Genomic DNA, 21,309 nt, shown 5'->3' on the forward strand with positions numbered 1-21,309 from the left:
GGAAAATAGTGCATTTAATATGTAAATGCTTAATATGAATTCACTCCTAGGCTAATGGATGCTTACAAAAAAACCTATGTTGGGTATCAGAAGTATATTTGTAGGTTTTGAATTTTCAAAGTTTAAATTGAATTTTTCTGATAAGTGTAATGGATGAATGAAGTCAGGCTAGGAAATAATCTCGGATTCACTGAAGTGGAAATTTGGATGTTGTGTTTTAGTATAATTTGGTACTAAAACACATTGCTTTCATGGACACCCACCTCCCATTGGAGAGATAAAAGGAACTCAAGGCTGCTTCAGACCTAATTTCTCCTTGCTACCATGAGAAAATGCTTGTGCAGATGCAGTAGAGATTTCAGTGAATGTAACTTCAGTATTGAGTTGTTTGCATTTAGTTGAATACAATGCCAGCTTCAGAAGACATCTCGGAGTAGGTCAGAATTGCTTAAAAGCTTATGAAATTGTATGTAAGATGGAAAAAAAAACCTTTGCTTTTTCAGAGATGTCTCACCCTTGAATAAGCCTTTTTTTTTAATGGGAATGTTTGGCTAAGCTTTACTTCCCAGAGATAGACTAATTTGAGTGATGCAAAACAGGACATCTTTGAAAGAACAAACTTTTGCAGCAGAGGGAAAATTCCAGGTATGTTTGAACTTGGCATCAGAATTTGTGACTCCATTTGATTCAGTCCTGAAGGTAAAAATGACATCTTATTTCTAGGGAGGTGACTACTTCAGAAAGTTCTTTGTGATTTGCTCATTGCAACCTTGTGATTAAAGGCTTTACAAAATGTATTTTGCACTTATGAGCCAAACAGACTTGTTCTTTTATAACAAGAATTGGAAGGATGAACCAATGCTTTCACATTAGCCCCAGAGACTTTCACATTATACCTTTTTCTTACATGAAGTTTCCCTAGTCTTGTGTCCCTTGTTACAGTATTTCCAGAGACAAAGGATCCTTTGGAAGTCTGCCTTTTTGTACAGTAAGCATCTGCTTGCAGCTAGGTAGACAGAGACAACCTGAGAAAGTCAGGCCTCAGTTCTGACCCATTGAAAGTTGTGACTTCAAGGAGACAAAAATATTAGAGTACTTTCTTGTCTAATGTGCTATAAAAACAGTGTGCTGGTAAGCAAATTTCCTTTAATGCTTACTATTTGAGGCCTTTGAAATGCTTCTGGTTAAGAATCTGCTTGGGAAATATTTAGTGGGACAGTGAAGTTGCTGATTAGATAAACTGCATGGCATATTCACACATCTTCAGTCTGACTGCCTGTGCTGGTAGGGACTTCATGGTTGGTTTGTACCTTAAAAGTGCTGGGGATTCCTTCTCTAATTTTGCTGCGTATTACAGAAGTTGAATATGATGTATTATGCCATGCATGCTGTGGACTCTGTTTGGCTATACTGACATAGTAATGGATTTTTTTTTTTTTTAATCAGTGTTTGATGGTTTTTAGGGTGGTGGCGGCTTTCTTTGTTTTACTCCCTCAACTTTCAACATCTGTGATGTTTTACAGCTTCCTTCTTGTTTCTATTCCATACAGGATGTAGTACAAACAGTTTTATAGGATTGAGTGGGTACTGGACTAGCTCTCCAAATTCTCCATGAAGTTGAGTTTGTTTCCTCAAACACATTCTGAAGTTCTACTCACTTAACTTTGTGTATGTTTCTCTGTATGTCTAAGAACTTTTCATATTTGTGTGTACCTGTTGCGAGAATCTGTTTTTAGCTCAGTGGATAGAAAAACGAATATGGTATGAATACTTGACATTCTTTAAGTTTGTCTTGCTTTTAGAAGTAGTATTTGGATGTCTTTGGCTAAGTCCAAGCTCCACAGAAGGCATGTCCATGCTGGCACCATCAGGCTGGACAGTGGGAACATAGGTGAAACAGCCTGTTTTACTGTTGAATGTTACCAAACTGGGAATGTTATATTTAATTCTTGGCTTGAGTTTTTGCCTCTTCTTTTCAGTCTTCTCAAGTATTTGCTAATGGAGGTGCTGGATAGCTTACCTTAAGTACTGAATTAATGTTTATGCAGAGTAGATTTTACACATACTAGCTTCACTGTTTTTCCAAACAACACATTAATAAAGATGCAGAGCTCGTATGGCCTGTGGTTGGTGCGTCTGTTTCGTCACAAAACAATCTGATAGAAATGATATGACGAAGATGGCACTGAATTTCATTGGCACAGCTTTAGTGTGGGCTAGGAGCAACTGTTAAGCTTGGCTACATTTTTGCTGCAGTAAATATGACTGGCACGAAGCTTTTCTGCTGCTGACACCAGGCTTGACAAGTCTGACAAATCTATAGCTTGAGAAAAATGAAAATGAAGGCACCTCAAAGAAACAGAGAGACCCTTTTGAAAAGGAGTGCATGCTTTACCACTCTGGTTTCTCATTTCAGTTCTGCTGAAAGGCTCCTTTGTGACCTCTCTGTGTCCCATCCCCTCCCTTCACTCCCCTTGCTGGGTGTACCTGCTGAGCAGGTGAAAGGGTTTACTGCAGTGAGAGAATGTGGCTATCTGAACAGCTGGCTTGATGAGATTTAGCAAATTAAAAAATGGGTCCTGGATTTTAAATAAGTGCAAGAAAAAGGTCTGGGTTAATTAGTATGGTGAATGTGAATGCCTGGCCCTTGTGGTAGCACAGACAGCTTAAAAGCCATTTTTTCCTATAGGCATCTTGATTGAAGATTCAAGGAAATCTTTTAGTGTGGTTACACAATTCCTTATGGAGTAAAATAACAGGCTGTGGTTGTCAGTGATCCTTTTTTATTGTGCTCCTGCATATAGCACTGTTTTCTGCTCTTTCTTTCTAGCACTTTCTAGCACATCCTCCTGGGTGAAAAGTTACTGCAGCTTTTATAAATTTGTCAATGGGCTTGGAAGGAAGAGTCCATCTTGTAAAGGAAACTCTGGCAAAAAATTACCATCCTATTAGTAGAACTGAACAATTAAACGGTTCTGTTAGGCAGTTCATAGGTCTAATATCTGAAAGTTAGTTTATGTAATTTGTGTAATATGTTTACAAATTAACAGATCAAAACCGAGATACAGTTAAGCCAATGTTAAGTTTAGTATTGACAGCATCCTAACACACAGTATGGGATTGTCTATGTCTTGGTTTTCTGTTACGAGAATTACAACTAACCTTTCTTACGTTGCTGGCTGAAAGTAATCTCAGACTAGACACAATTCCTAACTGAGGTTTCATTTAAAAATAACACCTGGTTCTGCTGGTGATGTGACAGCATGGTGACTATCAGCAGGTTGAAATGAAAATTAACAGTGGGATTTCACCAGTCTTTCCCTACCCACTTCTTCAGTCTTTTGGGAGAGCATGCAATGGTGTCTGTTGCCCTGTGTGATTTGTTATTAGGTTGTTATCTTGAATTTTCTTCTGAGAATTGTATACTGTGGCTTCGTACTCCCAACTTTGCCAAACAGAAAACTTTTCTGTGTTGCCTCGGTAGCTGTTGTATAACAGAGAAATTCTTCGTGAATGTTAGAAAACAGTTTTGTTTCAATTCAGAAGCCGTAGTTACAGTTCGGAATTTCATTCAGTCTCCACAAGTCTTGTCTGTAAGGATGGGCAGAGGTTGGCTCGGCACAGCTTCAAGTGGGACATTAAGGAAAAGTTGACTTCTTGAGATTTGTTTTGAGCAGTATAAATTTAACACCTAAGTTACCTCTGTGGTATAGAAATGAATAAGGCAAGAGGTGTACCTGTAACAAAAGGAAATAAATTTGGCACTCTTGCAGCCATTAGTGCTAGCGTTAATTTACAAGCTACCTTTTTGCCAAACATTACAAGTTGGCAAGGGAAAATATAGGAAATGTTTCAATCTTTCCATTTTTTTTTGTGCTCTAAAATGGCTTATCTTCTCTTAATATGACCTCCGACTGGGTTAGCCTGATGATTGAAGGGAGGGAGGTCTGGTAATTTTTAAATGGTAAAGCGACAGAATGGTCAGGACTTAAGTAGTCTGAGAGACTGAGGTCAGGCTATCTTCCCATGCCTGTGTTTTTAGCAGGAACAGTTAAAGGGTATTACAGCAGCCTTTCAGCTGGGAGCACCTCAGGCTAATACCATGACCACACAAATGAAACCAGCTTTTTTTTTTTTTTTTTTTCTTGTGAAGAGGATTAAATTGGAAAATTGCTATTCAGGAAATAAAGTCCATTTCCTTGTGTGGTGAATAAACCATAAAGTGATGTGGTAGCTCTAACTCAACAAAATGGTGGTAATGAGAATGGGAGTGAGGCACAAGTGTCTACTTCTGTAGATGGAGGGTTCTCTGCTTACCACTTTTTTTTGTATGCATGGTCATTAGGCTGTTGTGTGACCAGTTCCTTTCTGTAGCTGCCCAATTTGTTTTAGAAGAACATATTTTCCTAAAAGATAGGATCATAAGTATAACAGTGTTTTCCAGGAAGCAGCTCTGTTTATCTTCAGGCACATGTATCCTTCTTTATGTAGCTATACATTGTTGAACACTTATGCATGCTTGATTTCTGTGATCAATTATGGGAGCTGTGCATGAGCATTTGTAGAAGTCTGACTGAGTAGTCTTATAAATAGCTTGGCTGCAACCTGTAAATGTGGTTAGAACATTTCTCCATAGCACATAAATGCATCAGCTCTACTAATTGTGATGTATATGGCATGCTCCAAATCTTGACCTTAGTGCAATCTAAATTATACTCTGGGGAAGTCATTACAATCAAGCAATATACTGCTCCCCATGGTAGTCATGGATGTCTTTTTTTTTTTTTTAATTACCAAATGAATTTCTCTGAGGTAGGTAGCGCAGGCTCCTGCTTTTGTTGAAATCTGATGTCCTTTCTGCTACCCTTGGAAAATGGATATCAGTCATAGTAGTTTTCCTGACTTTCCTATTTAGCTTTTGTGGTGAGCATTGATGTTTATTCAGTACTTCATCATAGCTTTGCACCATTTCTTGATGTCATTCAGCAAGAGAAGGTCATGAAGACTGCCTTTCTCAGAATTTAACAGGTAAGGCTGACTTCGCAAAAAGAAGTAATTGTATTAGACTTTGAAGTTATGCTTAGCAGGTAGCTTACAGAAGTAAAGTTGATGTGGGATGATAGTGTATTGTGTTGATTAAATACTGCTTACACAGTTATAAATAATACAAAGAGCTGTTTGGGTTACTGTTTTCAGAGTATTGCTTTTCCATTTCTGTATTTCAGACTGCTATGCCATATCTGAGTTACAGTTTTTTATCTGTATAAAACGATGTGCATGAGATGTGCTGTTGATCATGATTTTTCTTTCTCTTTGCCAGACTGTGGAACATGGATTTCCCCATCAACCCAGTGCATTGGGCTATAGCCCATTTATCCACCTTATGGCCATTGGAACACGATCAGGAGCTATCAAACTGTATTCCTTTGAACAATTTCAGCTAGGTTTCTCTGACAGCATAAGAATATAGAACTGTGAAGGCTCTTTAAGTAGACCTAAGTATGAAATTTGCAAACAAGGGTTACTGAACATTGGAGCAGGTTGTCTAAGTTTAAATTGATTTTGGTTTAATCAGAATGCTGAGAGCTCAAACAGAAGTTGAGTTTGATGCTGATGACAGAAAAAACTCTGCTTTTGTTGTGCAGAAGGTCAGACCACATCTGGTCTAAGCTTAGCAATCCTTCACATTGTAAATTCTCTGGTTGTTTAAATACTGGGGGCAGGCTTTCTTTCTACTTTTTCTTTTTTTTTTTCCAGTTCTTTAGAGTGATTGTATTTCAAAAGTTAAATCTGAAGTCAGAAATGCCTTCAACTTCCTGTATTTGCAACCATACAGGATTCATAATTCATAAATACTGAAAACGGTGACTTTTTTTTTTAGCTAAAGCAGTGTGGTCCAGTCTGATTTTTTGCATGTATAGAAGGCATAGAGGCAGATTGCTCATCCCAGAAAAGAAAAGTTGGCTGCTCTCTGCCTGCTTCATCATTCCTGGTGCTGTTTGTATTCAGAGACTGGACTCCACATACAAGCAGTAGCCAACTGTCTCTTGGTTACAAATAAGCAGGACTGTAGTGTCTGGGAAACTACTAAATGTCTCCAAGGGAAAAAGCAGAATATTCAAAAAATAGGGTCTAGGCATATCTTCTACATATACACAAATGATAAAGTGTTTGTGCACTTATAGCACACCTGCAGTGTGCTATAAGCACATAAAATCAAAGTAGGCTTTTTTTTTTTCTTCAGTCCAGACCATTGATAGTACAACATGGTTTCACACTGATCTCTCTCCGTCTTACTAGCTAGCATGTCTCTTATCAGTTAATTGTAGATGAAGATATTCTTAAATACTATAGAACCTCAACAAACCCCACAGATATGGTGCTCCTGGGGTGGAGTTCATGGGTTTACATGAAGAAAACAATACTGTAATGCAGATTCACTTTATACCTAATCAGGTGAGCTTATTTTCAGTGTCCCTGTGACTTTTGTAGACTTCTATTAAATAGGTGTTGAGTTTATTCCTGGTGAGTGAACTCGAGTTTATTCAGCTGCCACTACTAGCCTGTAATGCTTATCCCAGTATTCTGTGCTCTCTGTGGCACTTGTTGCTGTGGAGATCCTTGGATGTCCCTTTATTATTTGTAACTTAGTCATTTATCTCGAGTAATGTGGTAGGAATTGTAATAAGGCCATAGTAGTTCAGGCAATCTGCTGTAGAAATTATAACTTCTTTTTCAGCCCCTATAATTTTAGTAGGACTGAGTGGTATCTTGCAGAACAGAAGTGCATCTGCTGCTGAGCTGATTTAACTCTTTTCAGCAGTTCAGCTCAATACTGCTGATCCAGCCGGCTCTGAAGCTTGCTGCCTGTATGTGTGTCTGATTACTGAATCTTGTTGGAGATTGCTTTACAGCTATTGACATAAACTAAAATTAGGAAGGGCAGAGTTTTCCTGATGGCTGCTGGTTGTCTAACCACTTTCCCTTCCCTTGACTGGCAAACTGTTTTATTGGCCATGTGTTTTGTTGTCCAGTGCCCCTAGTGTAGCACAAGTGGCCTGTTCTGAGAGGGATTTAATTCTTGAAGTGGTTTTGGGTGTCTGTTTGCTTAACTAATGGTGTATCCTGAAACTCCCATGGGGAGCACTGCACCAGGTGTGGCTTCAACAGGCAAAATGTTTCAGTTTGAACATTCACCCAAGCAGGGCTGGGCCCATGAAAGGACTCTGACACAGCCCTCCAGAATGAGGTTGGACATGAAGAATGCAAGGAGTGTGGTGTAGTAGTCTGTATCAGCCCCACCCAAAGCTGGGATGTGTTGCAGCAAACCATGCTGAGCAAGATAGTGAACTAACAGCTTGGAGCTGCATTACTGAGCTTTACAGCATAGGCTGGTCTTTTTCCAAGAATCTAACATCTTACGTTCTCCCTCAGTGATAACCTATGCCCTTGTCCTGTAGATGAGGGTTTTCAGCCTTTAGACTAATCCTTGTCTTCCTCCAATCCTAGCTGTTAACCAGCAGAGCTGCTGCAGTGCTGCTGAATGATACTCTAAGTGTGTGTGTATGTGCCCACCACTACAAGCCCCGATTCTGCTCCAGCAGAGAGAATTATTTACAGCAGCAACCTAATCGTTAGTTTTTCTGTATTGTATTTGTTGTGATTCTGAGAAAAATTGTTGTGTGGTATTTTAGAGCCAGCTGGTGACATTACTAGATGATAACAGCTTGCATCTCTGGAGCCTGAAGCACAACAGTGGAGCATCTGAGTTGCGGGAAGATCATCGTTTCACACTGAAAGGGCCACCTGGGTAATCTTCAAGAATGGTTTTGAACTATGTTTGGTTTAGCAAGGAAGAAAATTGTTTTAGCTAGGGTTTGTCTTGATTTTACAAACTCTGATTCCTATGAGCTCCTTAAAGGGGCATACTTGAAAACCAGCAGGAGTTGGTTAGGGCTTAGGAGGCCTTTTAAGATTGTACCGATGTAAGTTTCTGGGACAAAAATTTTGTTTTTACATTTGCTGTTGTGTTGTCTTAAGGTGAAGCATATCTGTACATATGTTAAATCAGACATAAATACTGATACGATTTTATTTTCATTTGATCTTGACAGTTTTTGAGGGAGCTATTTTTAGCTCCTTTAGGGACTGCTTTATAAGAGAGACTGCTGTAAAAGGGCATCTCAAGTCTTTGTGCACACACTTGTCAAAAGTCTTTTGACATAATTTATCTTAATGCTACAATTTGACTTCAAAAAAAGTATGCCTGACTCAAAATCTCTGCCCATAAAACAAATGACACTTTTAAGTATCCTATTGATTGTTAGTTCTCTCATGTACCTATGAACCTATAAGTTTGGTACATGTAACTGTCTTACATGTAGCTAACTAGATTCTTTACATCTTCAGCTCTCCGCCAAGCGCCACACAGATAACAGCTGTCCTTCCCCACTCCTTGCGGGAGGTCTTGTACCTTGGCACGGAGAGTGGCAACATCTTTGTGCTGGAGCTGCCTTCCTTCAGAGTCCTGGAGGACAGGACCATAACTTCTGAGGCTGTGCTGCAGTGGTGAGCGAGCAGACAGGCACTGCTGTGTAGAAGTGAAATCCCATGAGTGGACATCCTTTGTTCACGTGTAACCCCCTATTAAATACTGTGGCCTTGTTGTTGCATTATTCATTATCCAAATCTGTAGGACTTCTGTGAAAGTAACTTTTGGCCCTTATGTACAATTTCAGGCCTGGTCACCCCAGTGCTGTCGCTGTAGGGGTGCAGAACTTGGGTAGAACTATGCGGTGTATATTGGGAGTTAATCTATGAGCCTTGTGCTGTTAGTTGTATGCAGTGCAATCTTGGGATCCAGTCCTACAATTCATTGTAAGCTTTGAGTGAAGTGGGGGAAATGCTGGATGCAGGGAGTCTGATTTGGCAGGCCTGGTTATAAGCCTTACATGAGGTTTTCCTGCTTCTTGAAAGATTTACGAAAAGATTGTTCTTATACTCCTCTGACTGCATTTTATTGCTTAATTTCTTATCTGCACTTCAACTGTTACTACACTTGTATTGAGTTATACCAGAAATAAGCCTCTGTTTTCTCTTCTGCAGGATACCTGAAGATTACTCTAACAGACGATCATGTGAATTGGTGGAAGCCCTTCAGGAGCATCCTAAAAATCCTGAACAGATTCTGATTGGGTATAGCAGGGGCTTGATTGTCCTCTGGGACCGGCAGAATAAAAAAGTGACACACCATTTCCTGGGCAGCCAGGTATTAACCCAATCCAAAGGTATTTCTTGTTGGAGGAAGAGATTTCCTCTCAGGACACTCTGTAGACAAGTGAATGCAGGAAGAGCCTGACAAAGCTTATTTCCCCTTCTGACCCCTCTTCCCCTCCCCCCTCCCTTTCTAACTTGAGAGTACATCATTGTCTCTTCCTCTTCAGCAACTGGAGAACCTCTACTGGCAGAGGGATGGCAGTCAATTCATTAGCTGCCATTATGATGGAAGTTACACCCAGTGGCCAGTATCCAGTGACAACAGGCAGTCTCTGCCTCTGGAAACCCTTGTGCCTTATGGTCAGTAAGTGAGGTTTAGTTGTTTCATGTTCATTCAAGCTCACTTTGAGCCTATGTGGGATATTCACAATGGATTGTCCCTAGTGTTTAATCCTGATGGCAGAAGGCAGAACTGCTGTTCTAATGGGGTGTGAGCCTAGACTAATTGATTTCAGTCCAGCTGTTCCTTGGATTTTTAACTCCCTTGGATTGTTGAGTCAGTCTTGAACATGAGGAGCAAATGTGCTGAAGAAATCTGTGTCCTTTATGAACAAGGGTGTTAGTGATTCAGCTTACTGTTTTAGTTCAAATGTCCTGTTCAGCAGGAGTTGCTTGGATCTTCTGTAATTAGTAGTGAGCTCAGCATGCTTTTTGATGACCTGAGAAGTGATTAAATTATGCCTCTGATTTTCAAAAACACATAAAATATGGATGACCTCATCTTTCAAGCATATAGAAGCTTTAGAAGTTCTACCACTTTTAAATTAATTTCAGGGATGTCTGTGTTTTTAACCAATCCTTTCTCTAATCAGCTTCTACCCCCCATTAGCCATCAGCAACATAGTTCAAAACTTCCCGAGTCATAAATATTGAATTCCTGAGGAGTAACTGTGATCAGCAAGTCTCAGCAGACTTGTCTGATATGGCTTGGTCTGGGGAAGTTGTGTTTACTAGTTCAGATGACTCATTTTCTTGGATGCTGAGACGACCTATGTAAAGCAGAGTAAAGAACTTCTTAAGTGAGGATGCACTTCTTGAATTATGGGAACTAACTCTGTCCTCTTAGGTCCTTTTCCTTGCAAGGCCATCTCCAAGATCTACTGGCAGACAACAAGGAATGGGTAAGGTTATGATATAACCCTTCACCCTTAGCACTGGGAAGAAGTACTTGAAGTGTACAGTGTGCAATACCATAAGAACTCTTCACAGTAGCTTTTTAAGATGTATATTTTTCTTGATCGAAGTTTGACTTGCATTATGTCTTTGAAGTTGTGCTTGCTCCTTACTTTAGCATATGCCACTGTCTTTCTCTTAAGGCTTCCTTACATTATATTCCAAGGAGGGATGCCCCGGGCTAGTTACGGTGACCGGCACAGTATCTCTGTTATTCATGGCAGCCAGCAAACAGCCTTTGACTTCACATCACGAGTGATAGATTTCTTTATCATCTTCAGTTCAGAGCCTACTGCAGGTATGTGGTCGCAGGTCATCACTGAGGAGCTAGAATAGCTGTATGCTCATCTAGAAATCTGTCTTGTGTAAGTAGCTTATGAATTGTGAGGAAGTTGAATTGTCTGGGGGCTTTTTGAGACTCAAAGTGAGAGATTTTGTTCTTTAAAAATAAAATGTAAAATACTGACAAAACAAATGGGCTCATTACATGCGTTAAAATATTATCTACTTCATTAGTGAGAAAAGTTCATGTCTGTATAAGCTGGACACTGGACGTAACCAGGTAGTGAAATCAGGATCTGAATATTGCTATTTGGAAATTGCATTTCAAAGGAGACAATAATTAAAAATAGAGTTTACTTCCACTGAGAAATTGTTTCTTTTGATTACTACCTGAATTTATGATTAGGGCTCTGAGTAATAAATCAGCTGAGGGTGACAGAACCCAGGTAACAATTAACATAGCTACAGGAAATTTAAGTCAGTGTGTAGCTCCAAACGTGTTGATGCAGCAGGGGTCTGCATGAGCCAAAAACCTACTTGCAGCTCTTCGCTATATAGAGAACTTAATTTACTTACTGCTGGTGAGCCTGAATGTAAACAGTTCTAATAACAAATAGCACTTGTTCTGCAACATGTTTTGTTTGTCAGATTTTTTACTTCTGCTAAAGAATTTATTTGCCTTTTCTTCCACTGTCCCATGAAATTGTCAGGAATTTTTCCCAAATGCTGGTGCAGTCCTTGTTTCTGGTTAACTTGGAGATACTGAAGATAAAATTGCTATTTCAAGCTCCACAAATGTGTAGTGTTGGAAGTTGCATCCAAACTTCTGCAGTTTGGTCTGATCCCTTTTAGTAGCTTGTCAGCAAATCTGTGTTGCTGAATCTTCCCAGGTTTTCTGGTTTGCCTAGTTGAATATTTTCCAGACCTATTTGTCTTGCATACTGTGAGTGGTGCTTGTGACAGCTCTCAGCATGTGCTCTGTAGTAGCAGGCATTCAAAAGTGTGCATGCAGGTTGACTCCTCTGGCCTATTGTATAAAACAGACTACAAATCTGTTGAAGGAATGTCTTGGGAAAGTAGGCATAAAGGGTTTTCATTTTTTTATTTCCCCCCCCTACTGAACTTCTTTTGCAGACCTTCTTAAGTCATGAAATAGGTAGAGTGTTTATGAGATGAACTGCCTGTATACGTTTGTTGTTTTACTCTTCACCTACACAAGGATGCTTTTTATAAACATCTTCCGATTGTGCTGAACCACTAGTGTGAAGCAGTGTTTAGTTTTTTATCATTAGAGAAACCAATCATTTTTTATGAAGAACAGAGATTCTAGATTGGCTGTTTCTAATCATATGCAGGAATTAAATTTTAAGTCCCTTTAGGATTAAGTAACTGAGATTAAGGAGCTTTATATTTATACTTCCCAAGGATTGAAGTATGAAAGTATTTTCTACTGGCTCCTGTCTGTAGCTGCTACAAGGAGCTGAAGCTGTGGCACTTTAAATAAGTAAATAAATAAATAAAAATGTCTTTTTTTACAATAAAATGATGTTTCTGTGGTTGATGAGCTTCCTTGTGGCTAGCTTGCCTTGTTTCCCCTCAAGCAGTCTTCCCTGCAATGGCAAGGTAAAGGTATTTATTACGTACAAAACTCACTTAATAAATTAAGCACAAAGCTCATGTGTTGCAGCGTGGTGGTTGGTGATGATTCTCCTCTAGTCTAAATGTGCTGCGAAAACAATTTTTAAAAAGCACTAACACTGTTTTACTTTTTATTAGCACATGGATGGGTGTGTGTCAGTCATGGAAAAAAAGACTAGTATGCTTGCTACTTTAGCAGCTTAAAATAGATGTTTGCAATAAGCACTGAGCTCGCATATGTGCCTTTGTATGGAAAATAATATTTTAAAAATAGTATATAAGGTTAATATTGGCAGTAGTAGATATATCACAGGGCTGATCATGCATGATGTTACAGGTAATATCATATCTGTGCTTTATTCAGAAGTCCTTTGGAAACCACAAATGACAGCACATAAGAAAGCAACTAAAACTGAATGTAAAACTTCTACTTCATGAAGAACCTGAACTTAGTGTTGCATTATGGCTGTTGCCAGTCAGAGGTGAAACTTGGGATATCTAACTAAGTGTGGTGCCAAGTACTGTTTACTTGAAGTTAACTCTACTGAGTGAATAGTCTTGGTAGGCGGTTACTTATAGACACGCGTTCTTACAAGTATATTCTGGGGGAAGTGAAAGTATAAGATAGTAGGGATTGTCAGTGAAGAGCTGCAAGTAGGTTTTTGGCTCATGCAGACCCCTGCTGCATCAACATGTTTAGAGTTGCACATTGACTTAAATTTCCTGTAGATATGTTAACTGTTACATGAACCATTGTTTTGGTTTTTCGCACCAGTTACTATAGTAGCTATCATACACGTGCTACTGTAATAACAGTCCTTGCAGACTTTTTTTTTTCCCACTTGGTTTAATTATTAGTTACAAAGAAAAATCTTCTTGATTGTGCCCAATGTCATCTATAAGGTTATAGTAATAAATCTCTTTTTAAATCTTGTGTGCATATACATATATATACATATAGGATGATGTTCACACTCTTTAAAAAGTGCAGGAAATATGGTGCAACATGCTAAAATCAGGGAAAACTGAAAAGAGAGCTGAATTGGAAACACCTGTCAGCTCAGGAAGAGGAACATTCTGCAGAACCCAAGGCATTACTGTGTTTAAGCAGCTTAGCTTAGATGGACTGTGGTTCTAGCAGCACTAAGTGGGTCACTGCTGGGCTATATGCACTTCTGTCCACCATATGCTGTTAATTAACAGTAGGAAAGTCTAGAGTTCTGGCTGTATCTATATGTTGCAGTATGAACTTGTATTGTTTAGCATGGATGTTGATTATGTTTTATTCTTCAGTATAATCCATACAGTCACTCTGATGGTCCCAGCAGTGGGGTGAAGAAACACAAATCTTTTAGTATCTTGAGATTTATTATTATTGGTGCCTTTATAGGCCCAATAAAAACAGAAGTGTTTAGAGGTATTGCTAACAAAAACACGTTTCTGTAGAGCTCCACGATTGCAGTTTTAGTATAAACCCTACCAGAAACTTGTTTATATTAATCTTGGGTAGTAATTTTTGTCAATATCAATGAATCTTGTTTCTGCAGAGTTTGATGATCCTTCTGCTATGGTGGTACTGGCAGAAGAAGAGCTGATAGTTATAGACTTAAAATCTGATGGCTGGCCAGCAGTCCATCCTCCCTACTTGGCTTCTCTCCACTGCTCAGCCATCACCTGCTCACACCATGTCTCCAACATCCCATTGAAACTGTGGGAGAGGATTATCAGTGCTGGGAACAAGCAGAATGTTCACTACTCGAATATGGTATGGCTGCTCTAAAGGTACATGTGTTCCCATATATTTAAGAAGAGCTTGACTGCTCATTATGTGGGTGGTCTGTGCTGCTGACTGCATGTGGAGGGATGAATCCTCAGCAGATGCTGTCCTGTCTCTTAATAGAGTTGAAAAGGGCTTTTCTTCCCAGAGCACCGCCAACAGTTGCTCATTCTGGGGGATTAAAACATGATATTTTTTTCAGGCTTTAACAAGCTAGAAGGGAAATCTGAGTGTTCTCAGCTATCAGTTGTAACAATCTTCTGATTTAGAAGCTTGGAGCTTTTGGCACAGCTTCTTGAAGAAATGTGTAGAGTGTCTTGCACTAGAAAGCACAGCTGGTTTCAGAACAGGAACATCTAATCCAAACAAAAGCGATAACAGCAAGAACTGTTTCACTTCCACTTGCGCTGAAGTTCATGCTCTCCTGCTGGCAGCATATTCTCTTCATGCTGTCAGTGCCTAGGAAGTCACTGTCTTCCCTTAATGTATTTGTAGCCATGGCCGATTGATGGTGGCACCAACATAGCTCCTGATCCTCCTCAGAGGGACTTGCTTCTAACAGGGTATGTACTTATAAATAAATAAATAAAGGAACCATTTTCAGTTTCTTGTCTTCATTCGAACTGAGGCTTTTGTGTAAGATTAATGTCCACTTATTTTGTAGAGAGAAGGCTGCAGCTTCACAAATCTCAAAGCTGGGTTTGCTAGCTTGGTAAGGCTAACTAAATCTGCTGAGTAAACAGGATGTAGCAGCCACACATAAGCCTATAACATTGTCTTATTTGTGATTCTGAAGTTACCTGTTCTTCCTCACAAACACCGCTGTAGAAGTGAAAGCAGTAATCCAGATTGGTTCAGAAGGAGCAATGTAAATGCTGAACTTAGTCTTGAAGGTTATGAAGCTTTTCCTTCTTCCATGCAGACATGAAGATGGCACTGTGCGGTTCTGGGATGCATCTGGTGTGTGCTTACATCTCCTTTATAAGCTAAGCACAGTGAGAGTATTTCTCACAGATGCCGACCCCAATGATAATATGAATGCAACGGGTGAGGATGAATGGCCTCCGCTTCGCAAGGTAGGGTACTTGCTGCTTGTGGAAGCTTTCCGAAAACCTGAGCAGTTTTGATTTTTTTGTCATAATAAATACATCTGCAAAATTGTGTTCTCTCACCTAGGTTGGTACCTTTGACCCCTATAGCGATGATCCTAGACTTGGGATCCAGAAGATCTACCTGTGTAAATACAGCGGATACTTGGCTGTAGCTGGTACAGCAGGGCAGGTACTGAAATAAACCTTGTTTTTCATGCAGATTGTCACAGTGTAACTTGAAGATACGTTAAAGTTGGACATGTCTGTTTCTGTAGTGGTGAATTGATTCAGTTGCTGAAAATGTTTTTTTGTAGTTCTCTGCTTTCTCAGATTCATCTTTCAGATTTTAACTCCTTGCAAGTTCTGAGTAGTGCTATGGTTTTGCAACTGCTGAGAAAGCCTGCTGCTTGGAGGACTGCTTGAATAGAAGCTGTGGCAGAGCTTGTCCTCTTTCTTTCAGGTACTGGTGATGGAACTGAATGATGAAGATGCAGAACATGTTGTTGATCATGCTGAAGCAGATCTCCTGCAGGACCAAGAGGGCTATCGATGGAAAGGTCATGAGAAACTGAAGACTCGAGATGGCCCTGTTCAATTTGAAGCTGGTTTTCAGCCATTTGTCCTTGTCCAGTGTCAACCACCAGCTGTGGTCACCTCATTGGCCCTTCACTCTGAATGGAAGCTTGTGGCCTTTGGTACTAGTCATGGGTTTGGGCTGTTTGATCACCAGCAGAAACAACTAGTTTTTGTCAAGTAAGTGTGTTCCTTCTGGGTAATCCCCTATTAATGATGATGTGAAATTGCTAACTGAGCATGTCACGAGAAAAGGTCTCTTGAGAGCAATCAGTATAATAAGAAGCCCTGCGTCATTTGACTATGTCCTTTGAGAGCCTCAAGAACATAGATGCATTATTGTACAGTCATTTGTGTATGTCCTGTTAGACTCTTGGGAGTGTAGAAAGTGACAGTGTATCTCTGGCCTTTCAGATGTACACTTCATCCCAGTGATCAGTTGGCTTTAGAAGGCCCACTGTCTAGGGTGAAGTCCTTGAAAAAGTCCCTCCGTCAGTCATTCAGGAGGATTAGAAGAAGCCGAGTGTCCAGTAGGAAGCGACGAGGACGTGGTGGAAATACCTCAGAGGTGAGGAGCTTATTTTTTTGGGTCCTATCTGCTTTATGACATGGAACATGTAGGCTCCTGATTTATACTGCCTAGAGCAGGAGATCATTTGCATACTGTTATCTATTGGTATGTAAAAGCAAAATGACTTACAGTGCTACTAGCTATTAAATAAAAATAGTATTTTAGTGAAAATACACTCTTCTGAATTGAACCTATGATTCAGAATATACCTGATCACTGTTATGAAGGTGTGTTTTCCTGTTCTTTTGCTGCCCTTCCTACTGTTACACTCTAATCCCTGCATCTCTTCATCTTTGAAGATGCATGAAGCAAATGCCAAATTTGATCAAGACATGTTGCAGGAAATGGAACTGGCTCCAGTCCAGCGGAAGATTGAAGCCCGTTCTGCAGAAGACTCTTTCACTGGCTTTGTGCGCACCTTATACTTTGCTGACACCTTCTTGAGAGACAGTGAGTAGAAAAAGTATCTCCTTTCTCACAAATTTTTTTTTTTCTTCCTTTTGCCAAGGAATGCATTAGGATCTACTGCCAGGAAATTTCAGTGCATTCTGTATCTTTGTATTATGCTGAAAAACTAATATAGAACAAGAGCATCTGTTGTCATGCGGAATTGTTGTCTTGCCATTCTGGCCGCTGGCTAATCCAAGGCAAGCAGTCGTTCACCTTTGGATGCAGTCTGTATGTATGGGTTTCAGATGTGACCGAATGACTTCTAAGTATAAGCTTTTCTGTTTCTCATTGCTTTAAAGTTCATCCTTGCCCCAGCAGAGAAATTAATTTTATTGAGAGTGATGGTTGCTGTGCATCAGAGTCCAAGTTGACACTGTGCTGAAGTTTCCCCTTGTCATACCTGATACAAATGTGAAAAATGGATGCAGTAGTTGTGGTGAATGATGGATGCACAATTCTGTTCCTTTTGCTCACATTCCATGTTCACGCTTCAGAGCTTCCGACAGAGGCCTATTGGAAAGAGAAGCACTAAGAACCTGTAGTTTCCCTGGCAAGTCTATAAAGTTATTTGGGATGCAGACAAAGGGAAGATATAAATAACTAGTGTGTGTCTGAGGTTGCTAGCTCATGAGCCCTCTTGTTGCTCTAGGCTCCCGCCACTGCCCATCCTTGTGGGCAGGCACCAATGGAGGTACAGTCTATGCCTTCTGTTTACGTGTTCCGCCAGTAGAGAGAAGGATGGATGAACCTGTCAGGGCAGAGCAGGGTAAGTATGCTTTGTGAAAGTGAGTGTCTTTGTGGATCTGAGTTATTGCTTGCATTGCACATCTTTAACCATGCAAACAGGAAGGCAAGGTAGCTTAATTACTGCTGCTTGAGAGTGGAGCTAAATGTAGCAGCATCTGAGTTAGGTGATGTTACAGTAAGTGAATTGCAGCACTGTCTGATGTACTGTAGCTTTATTTCCCACTGACTTCAGAAAATCTAAACTTACATTAGCTGCTGCTGAAGTTTAACATTGAGCCATAGTGCACATACCTTATTTTGACAGCTCTACCTGTTATCTTTGTGTAATAATGGATACTGTTTAACAAGAACCATTTGTGTTCAGATATTCTTTAACTCCTAAATCATAGCCATAGAAATCTTTTTGAGTCAGTGTTTCTGTAGAAATGATGAATAGGTCTTCAGCTCTAAGAGGATGTGAGTGAATTTTTAACAGCATCTCTGACTGCACTCCTGTTTTCTTTTTATTTTTCATCTTGGCTAGCCAAAGAAATTCAGCTCATGCACAGGGCTCCTGTTGTGGGTATTCTCGTCTTGGATGGACACAACATACCTCTCCCAGAACCTCTGGAAGTATCGCATGACCTTTCTAAGAGCCCTGATATGCAAGGCAGCCATCAACTACTGGTGGTATCTGAAGAGCAATTTAAGGTATTATTCAGGAGGTACATGTGGACTTGTGCCTAAGATCTGCTGAAGTCCTGCACAGTGTTCAGTGGCAGGAGAATTCTTGGGAATGTTTATTCATCAGTACTTGAATAACACCCCTGGGATGGCTATTTTATTTGGTACAGTCCATAAATCAGGTGTATGGTGACAAATTGGATGTTCTGCATAATAATGTGCATGCTGTACATATACACTTTATTGCTGTGTTTTTAATTTTCTTTACTTGAGGCAGCTTCTGCTTTTGGGAAACAGTTTTTGGCGTGGTTAGTAAGTTGGCTGTAATACTATATAGAAGCACAGTTGGTATGCATTTCTATGAAGCAACCAAAAAGTTTCTTGTTTTGGTATGCTAATCAGTCAGTGTAGAGAAGGCTTTAAGTAGCTTGCTGTAGGCTTTTCAATACAGAAGAATGCAGTTAGTGTAAACCCATTTTTTTCCGTGAAAACTTGTAACCAAATGTGAAAGGATTTTGAGATCCTTTTTTAGTAGAGAAATGCAGTTTGCAGCCTGAAGAGTAAAACTCCTCCAATTATCAGAACAAGCAGATTCAAAACAGAAACAAATCATAACACTGACTGTGGCTGATTACTTCGTGTGCCATGAGCAGGAAGCTGGATTGACTGAGATTACACTTGAGTGTATTCACCGTGAATGCAAACGCTGTTAAAGGAAGGTGCAGCCATGGCCTTTGTTCAGGAAGGGGGCATCAAAATCTTGTTTCTGTTGACAGGTCTTTACACTGCCCAAGGTTAGCTCAAAACTGAAGCTCAAACTGACAGCACTGGAAGGCTGTAGAGTACGAAAAGTGATGGTTGCTAACTTTGGCAGCTGCAAGACGGATGATTATAGTGAAAATGACCTGGCTGTCCTGACTAACTTGGGAGATATTCAGATCATCTCGCTGCCCTTCCTTAAGTTACAGATTCGCTACCCTTGCATCCGTAAAGAGGACGTGAGTGGCATTGCATCCTGTGTCTTCACTAAATATGGCCAAGGTAAGGTATGCTTCTCTTAAAATATCATACCCTACCGTGTGTTTCAAACAATGGAATAGTGATAACAGGGCTTATTGTTTAGAACTGACTGTGTTCTGGCTATCTTTTTGGTGTCGGCAGATAGGAGAAAGGCTCTTTAAGCAGCAGGATCTGTAAAAATTGTCTCTTACTACCTGTGGTTCAATACTCAGAAGTGTGAAAATTGACATCCAGCATTTTATGGCTGCTGAAGGCTCATCTCTTCTTCACAGTTCAGTTTTTAAATCTTTTTCTGCTGCTTTTCAGGAGTGTGAGCACAGCAAGGTAGTTATCTTTCAGTATAATACTGCTCAGTCTCTAGGCTAACCGCTCTGTGGGAAACCAAGGTAATGTCTTCCTCAATGAGTCTACCCTATTTAAAGCAGAGGAAATGCAAACCCTTTATGACAGAGAAGTCCCCTTAGAATATAGAGTGATCTTCTGTTTTGCTTTTTGGCTAACCTCTGTTTTCCTGGACTCAAAAATTGCTTATATATTTGCAATTCTCTGTAGGTTTCTATCTCATCTCACCATCGGAGTTTGAGAGGTTTTCCCTTTCTACCAAATGGTTAGTGGAGCCCCGGTGTGTTGTGGATGTGCCAGAAGTTTCAAGCAACAATCACACGCACAATATGTCTGTCATGGATAATGCAAGAAAATTCAGGTAAAGCCTGTAAAACTTTGGCATACTGATTGCATCTGAACATTGAGATCTGCTCCTGTGTTGCAGTTGGTGCAAGTAAGACAGTGTTACGAGTTCTTGTAGTCTGTCTCCCTTTTCAAGTTGGTAGAAGCTTTTCAATGACAACATTCCTAGATGGATTGGAATGAGGAAATGTAACCTTCTCCCTGATGTTTTTCCTGCTTGCAGTACAGCTGCTAGGACAAAGCAGTCAAGCGTTGGGGTTGTTGTCCCTAAGCTAGAGTCATAAACTCTAAGCTCTAACTTGTATTACTTGTTCCCCAACAATGTCAGACTGACACTTGATTCTTGGAGACTTGGGGGGGCTCTCTTCTGCTGAAGAAGTTAAATTATTGTTTTGAGATAAAATCTAGTCTTCCTCCTTTCAGAACTTCAACAAATAATGGTAGACTATTTACATTCTCTAATGTCCATAGAATTCTTTATCTACAACAAATAATGAAGTCCTTAGTAAATCCTTGATCAACAAGCCATTTAGTTAACATGCAGTGGAATTTCTTGTAGCTGCCAAGAGGATTCATGAACTCTCTGCACCTCCTGCCTCAGAGTTTTCTGTCACTTTTCCTTTCCCAGGGGTTCAGGAAGAAGTTCAGGGGACTGTGCAGAAGATGGTAAGCAAAAATGATTGTACTCAATATAGCGTGATGACATGTAAATCCTGCGAGTACTGTAGCAATAGGAAAGATGTTACATTCTAGTTAAGAAACCGGAAATTATGAAATGAAACTAGGGAAATAATTTGATGAGCCTGGATACAGCAGTTGCTAGCTCTAAGGGAGCCTGGGTGTGGCAGAGCTGCCTAGAGAGAATAAAATGTAGCTTTTGCTGGAAGAGACTGGAGGAAGATGAAGTCTGAAATTTCAGACTGCATGTTTCATTAGCTGAACGAATCTTGCTGGAAATAAACATCTCCATATGCAAAGAGGCTTTAAGAATTAGTTGCAGAGCATTCAGTATAGTCAACAGGTGGTTAGTTTAAAAAAAATCTATTGTGGGAATGTACGGATAGCAGACATAACTGCTTAAACCAGTTTCAAATCACCCAAGAAAGGTAGAGGTCACCGTTCAGTAATGAGGAAGAAATTGCTTACCCCTTTCTGAGGATCAGGGCTTACCAAAGGAGGTGATCTCTGAGTAAAGATTCCTTCCCTTGCAGCTGCCAGCCTTTAAATGAGCTTAGGGAGGGGCAGACCCAGGGTCATCCCTTCTAGTCCCACAAGCTTAATTGCTCCCACTTATGCTGTGCTGTGTCCCTTCACCACCAGCTGCTCAGTCACTGGTTCAGGCTGTAACCTAATGGCTTCCA

The 21,309-nt window shown here is 40.1% G+C and overlaps 1 protein-coding gene across 6 annotated transcripts in view; it reads left to right on the forward strand.

Moving 5' to 3' along the window:
- Positions 1-21,309, forward strand: part of LLGL2 (LLGL scribble cell polarity complex component 2) — a 33,148-nt gene that overhangs the window by 9,272 nt on the left and 2,567 nt on the right. For 5 of the 6 annotated variants that reach the window (XM_065735586.1, XM_065735585.1, XM_065735587.1 and 2 more), the window contains exons 3-22: positions 5,321-5,418; positions 6,375-6,456; positions 7,695-7,810; positions 8,410-8,568; positions 9,106-9,268; positions 9,444-9,576; positions 10,343-10,397; positions 10,593-10,747; positions 13,917-14,134; positions 14,642-14,709; positions 15,069-15,222; positions 15,323-15,427; positions 15,698-15,990; positions 16,225-16,378; positions 16,681-16,831; positions 17,481-17,597; positions 18,102-18,268; positions 19,018-19,282; positions 19,814-19,964; positions 20,577-20,614. In XM_065735586.1, coding sequence (XP_065591658.1) covers positions 5,321-5,418; positions 6,375-6,456; positions 7,695-7,810; positions 8,410-8,568; positions 9,106-9,268; positions 9,444-9,576; positions 10,343-10,397; positions 10,593-10,747; positions 13,917-14,134; positions 14,642-14,709; positions 15,069-15,222; positions 15,323-15,427; positions 15,698-15,990; positions 16,225-16,378; positions 16,681-16,831; positions 17,481-17,597; positions 18,102-18,268; positions 19,018-19,282; positions 19,814-19,964; positions 20,577-20,614 — 2,842 coding nt within the window. The remainder of the gene's footprint in view (positions 1-5,320; positions 5,419-6,374; positions 6,457-7,694; positions 7,811-8,409; positions 8,569-9,105; positions 9,269-9,443; positions 9,577-10,342; positions 10,398-10,592; positions 10,748-13,916; positions 14,135-14,641; positions 14,710-15,068; positions 15,223-15,322; positions 15,428-15,697; positions 15,991-16,224; positions 16,379-16,680; positions 16,832-17,480; positions 17,598-18,101; positions 18,269-19,017; positions 19,283-19,813; positions 19,965-20,576; positions 20,615-21,309) is intronic. The other variant, XM_065735588.1, reaches the window with a different exon arrangement.

The sequence above is a fragment of the Cyrtonyx montezumae genome, unplaced genomic scaffold (genome assembly GCF_038088225.1).
Source record: "Cyrtonyx montezumae isolate F1298 unplaced genomic scaffold, pur_monq_1.0 scaffold_19, whole genome shotgun sequence".
Lineage (NCBI taxonomy): Eukaryota > Metazoa > Chordata > Aves > Galliformes > Odontophoridae > Cyrtonyx > Cyrtonyx montezumae.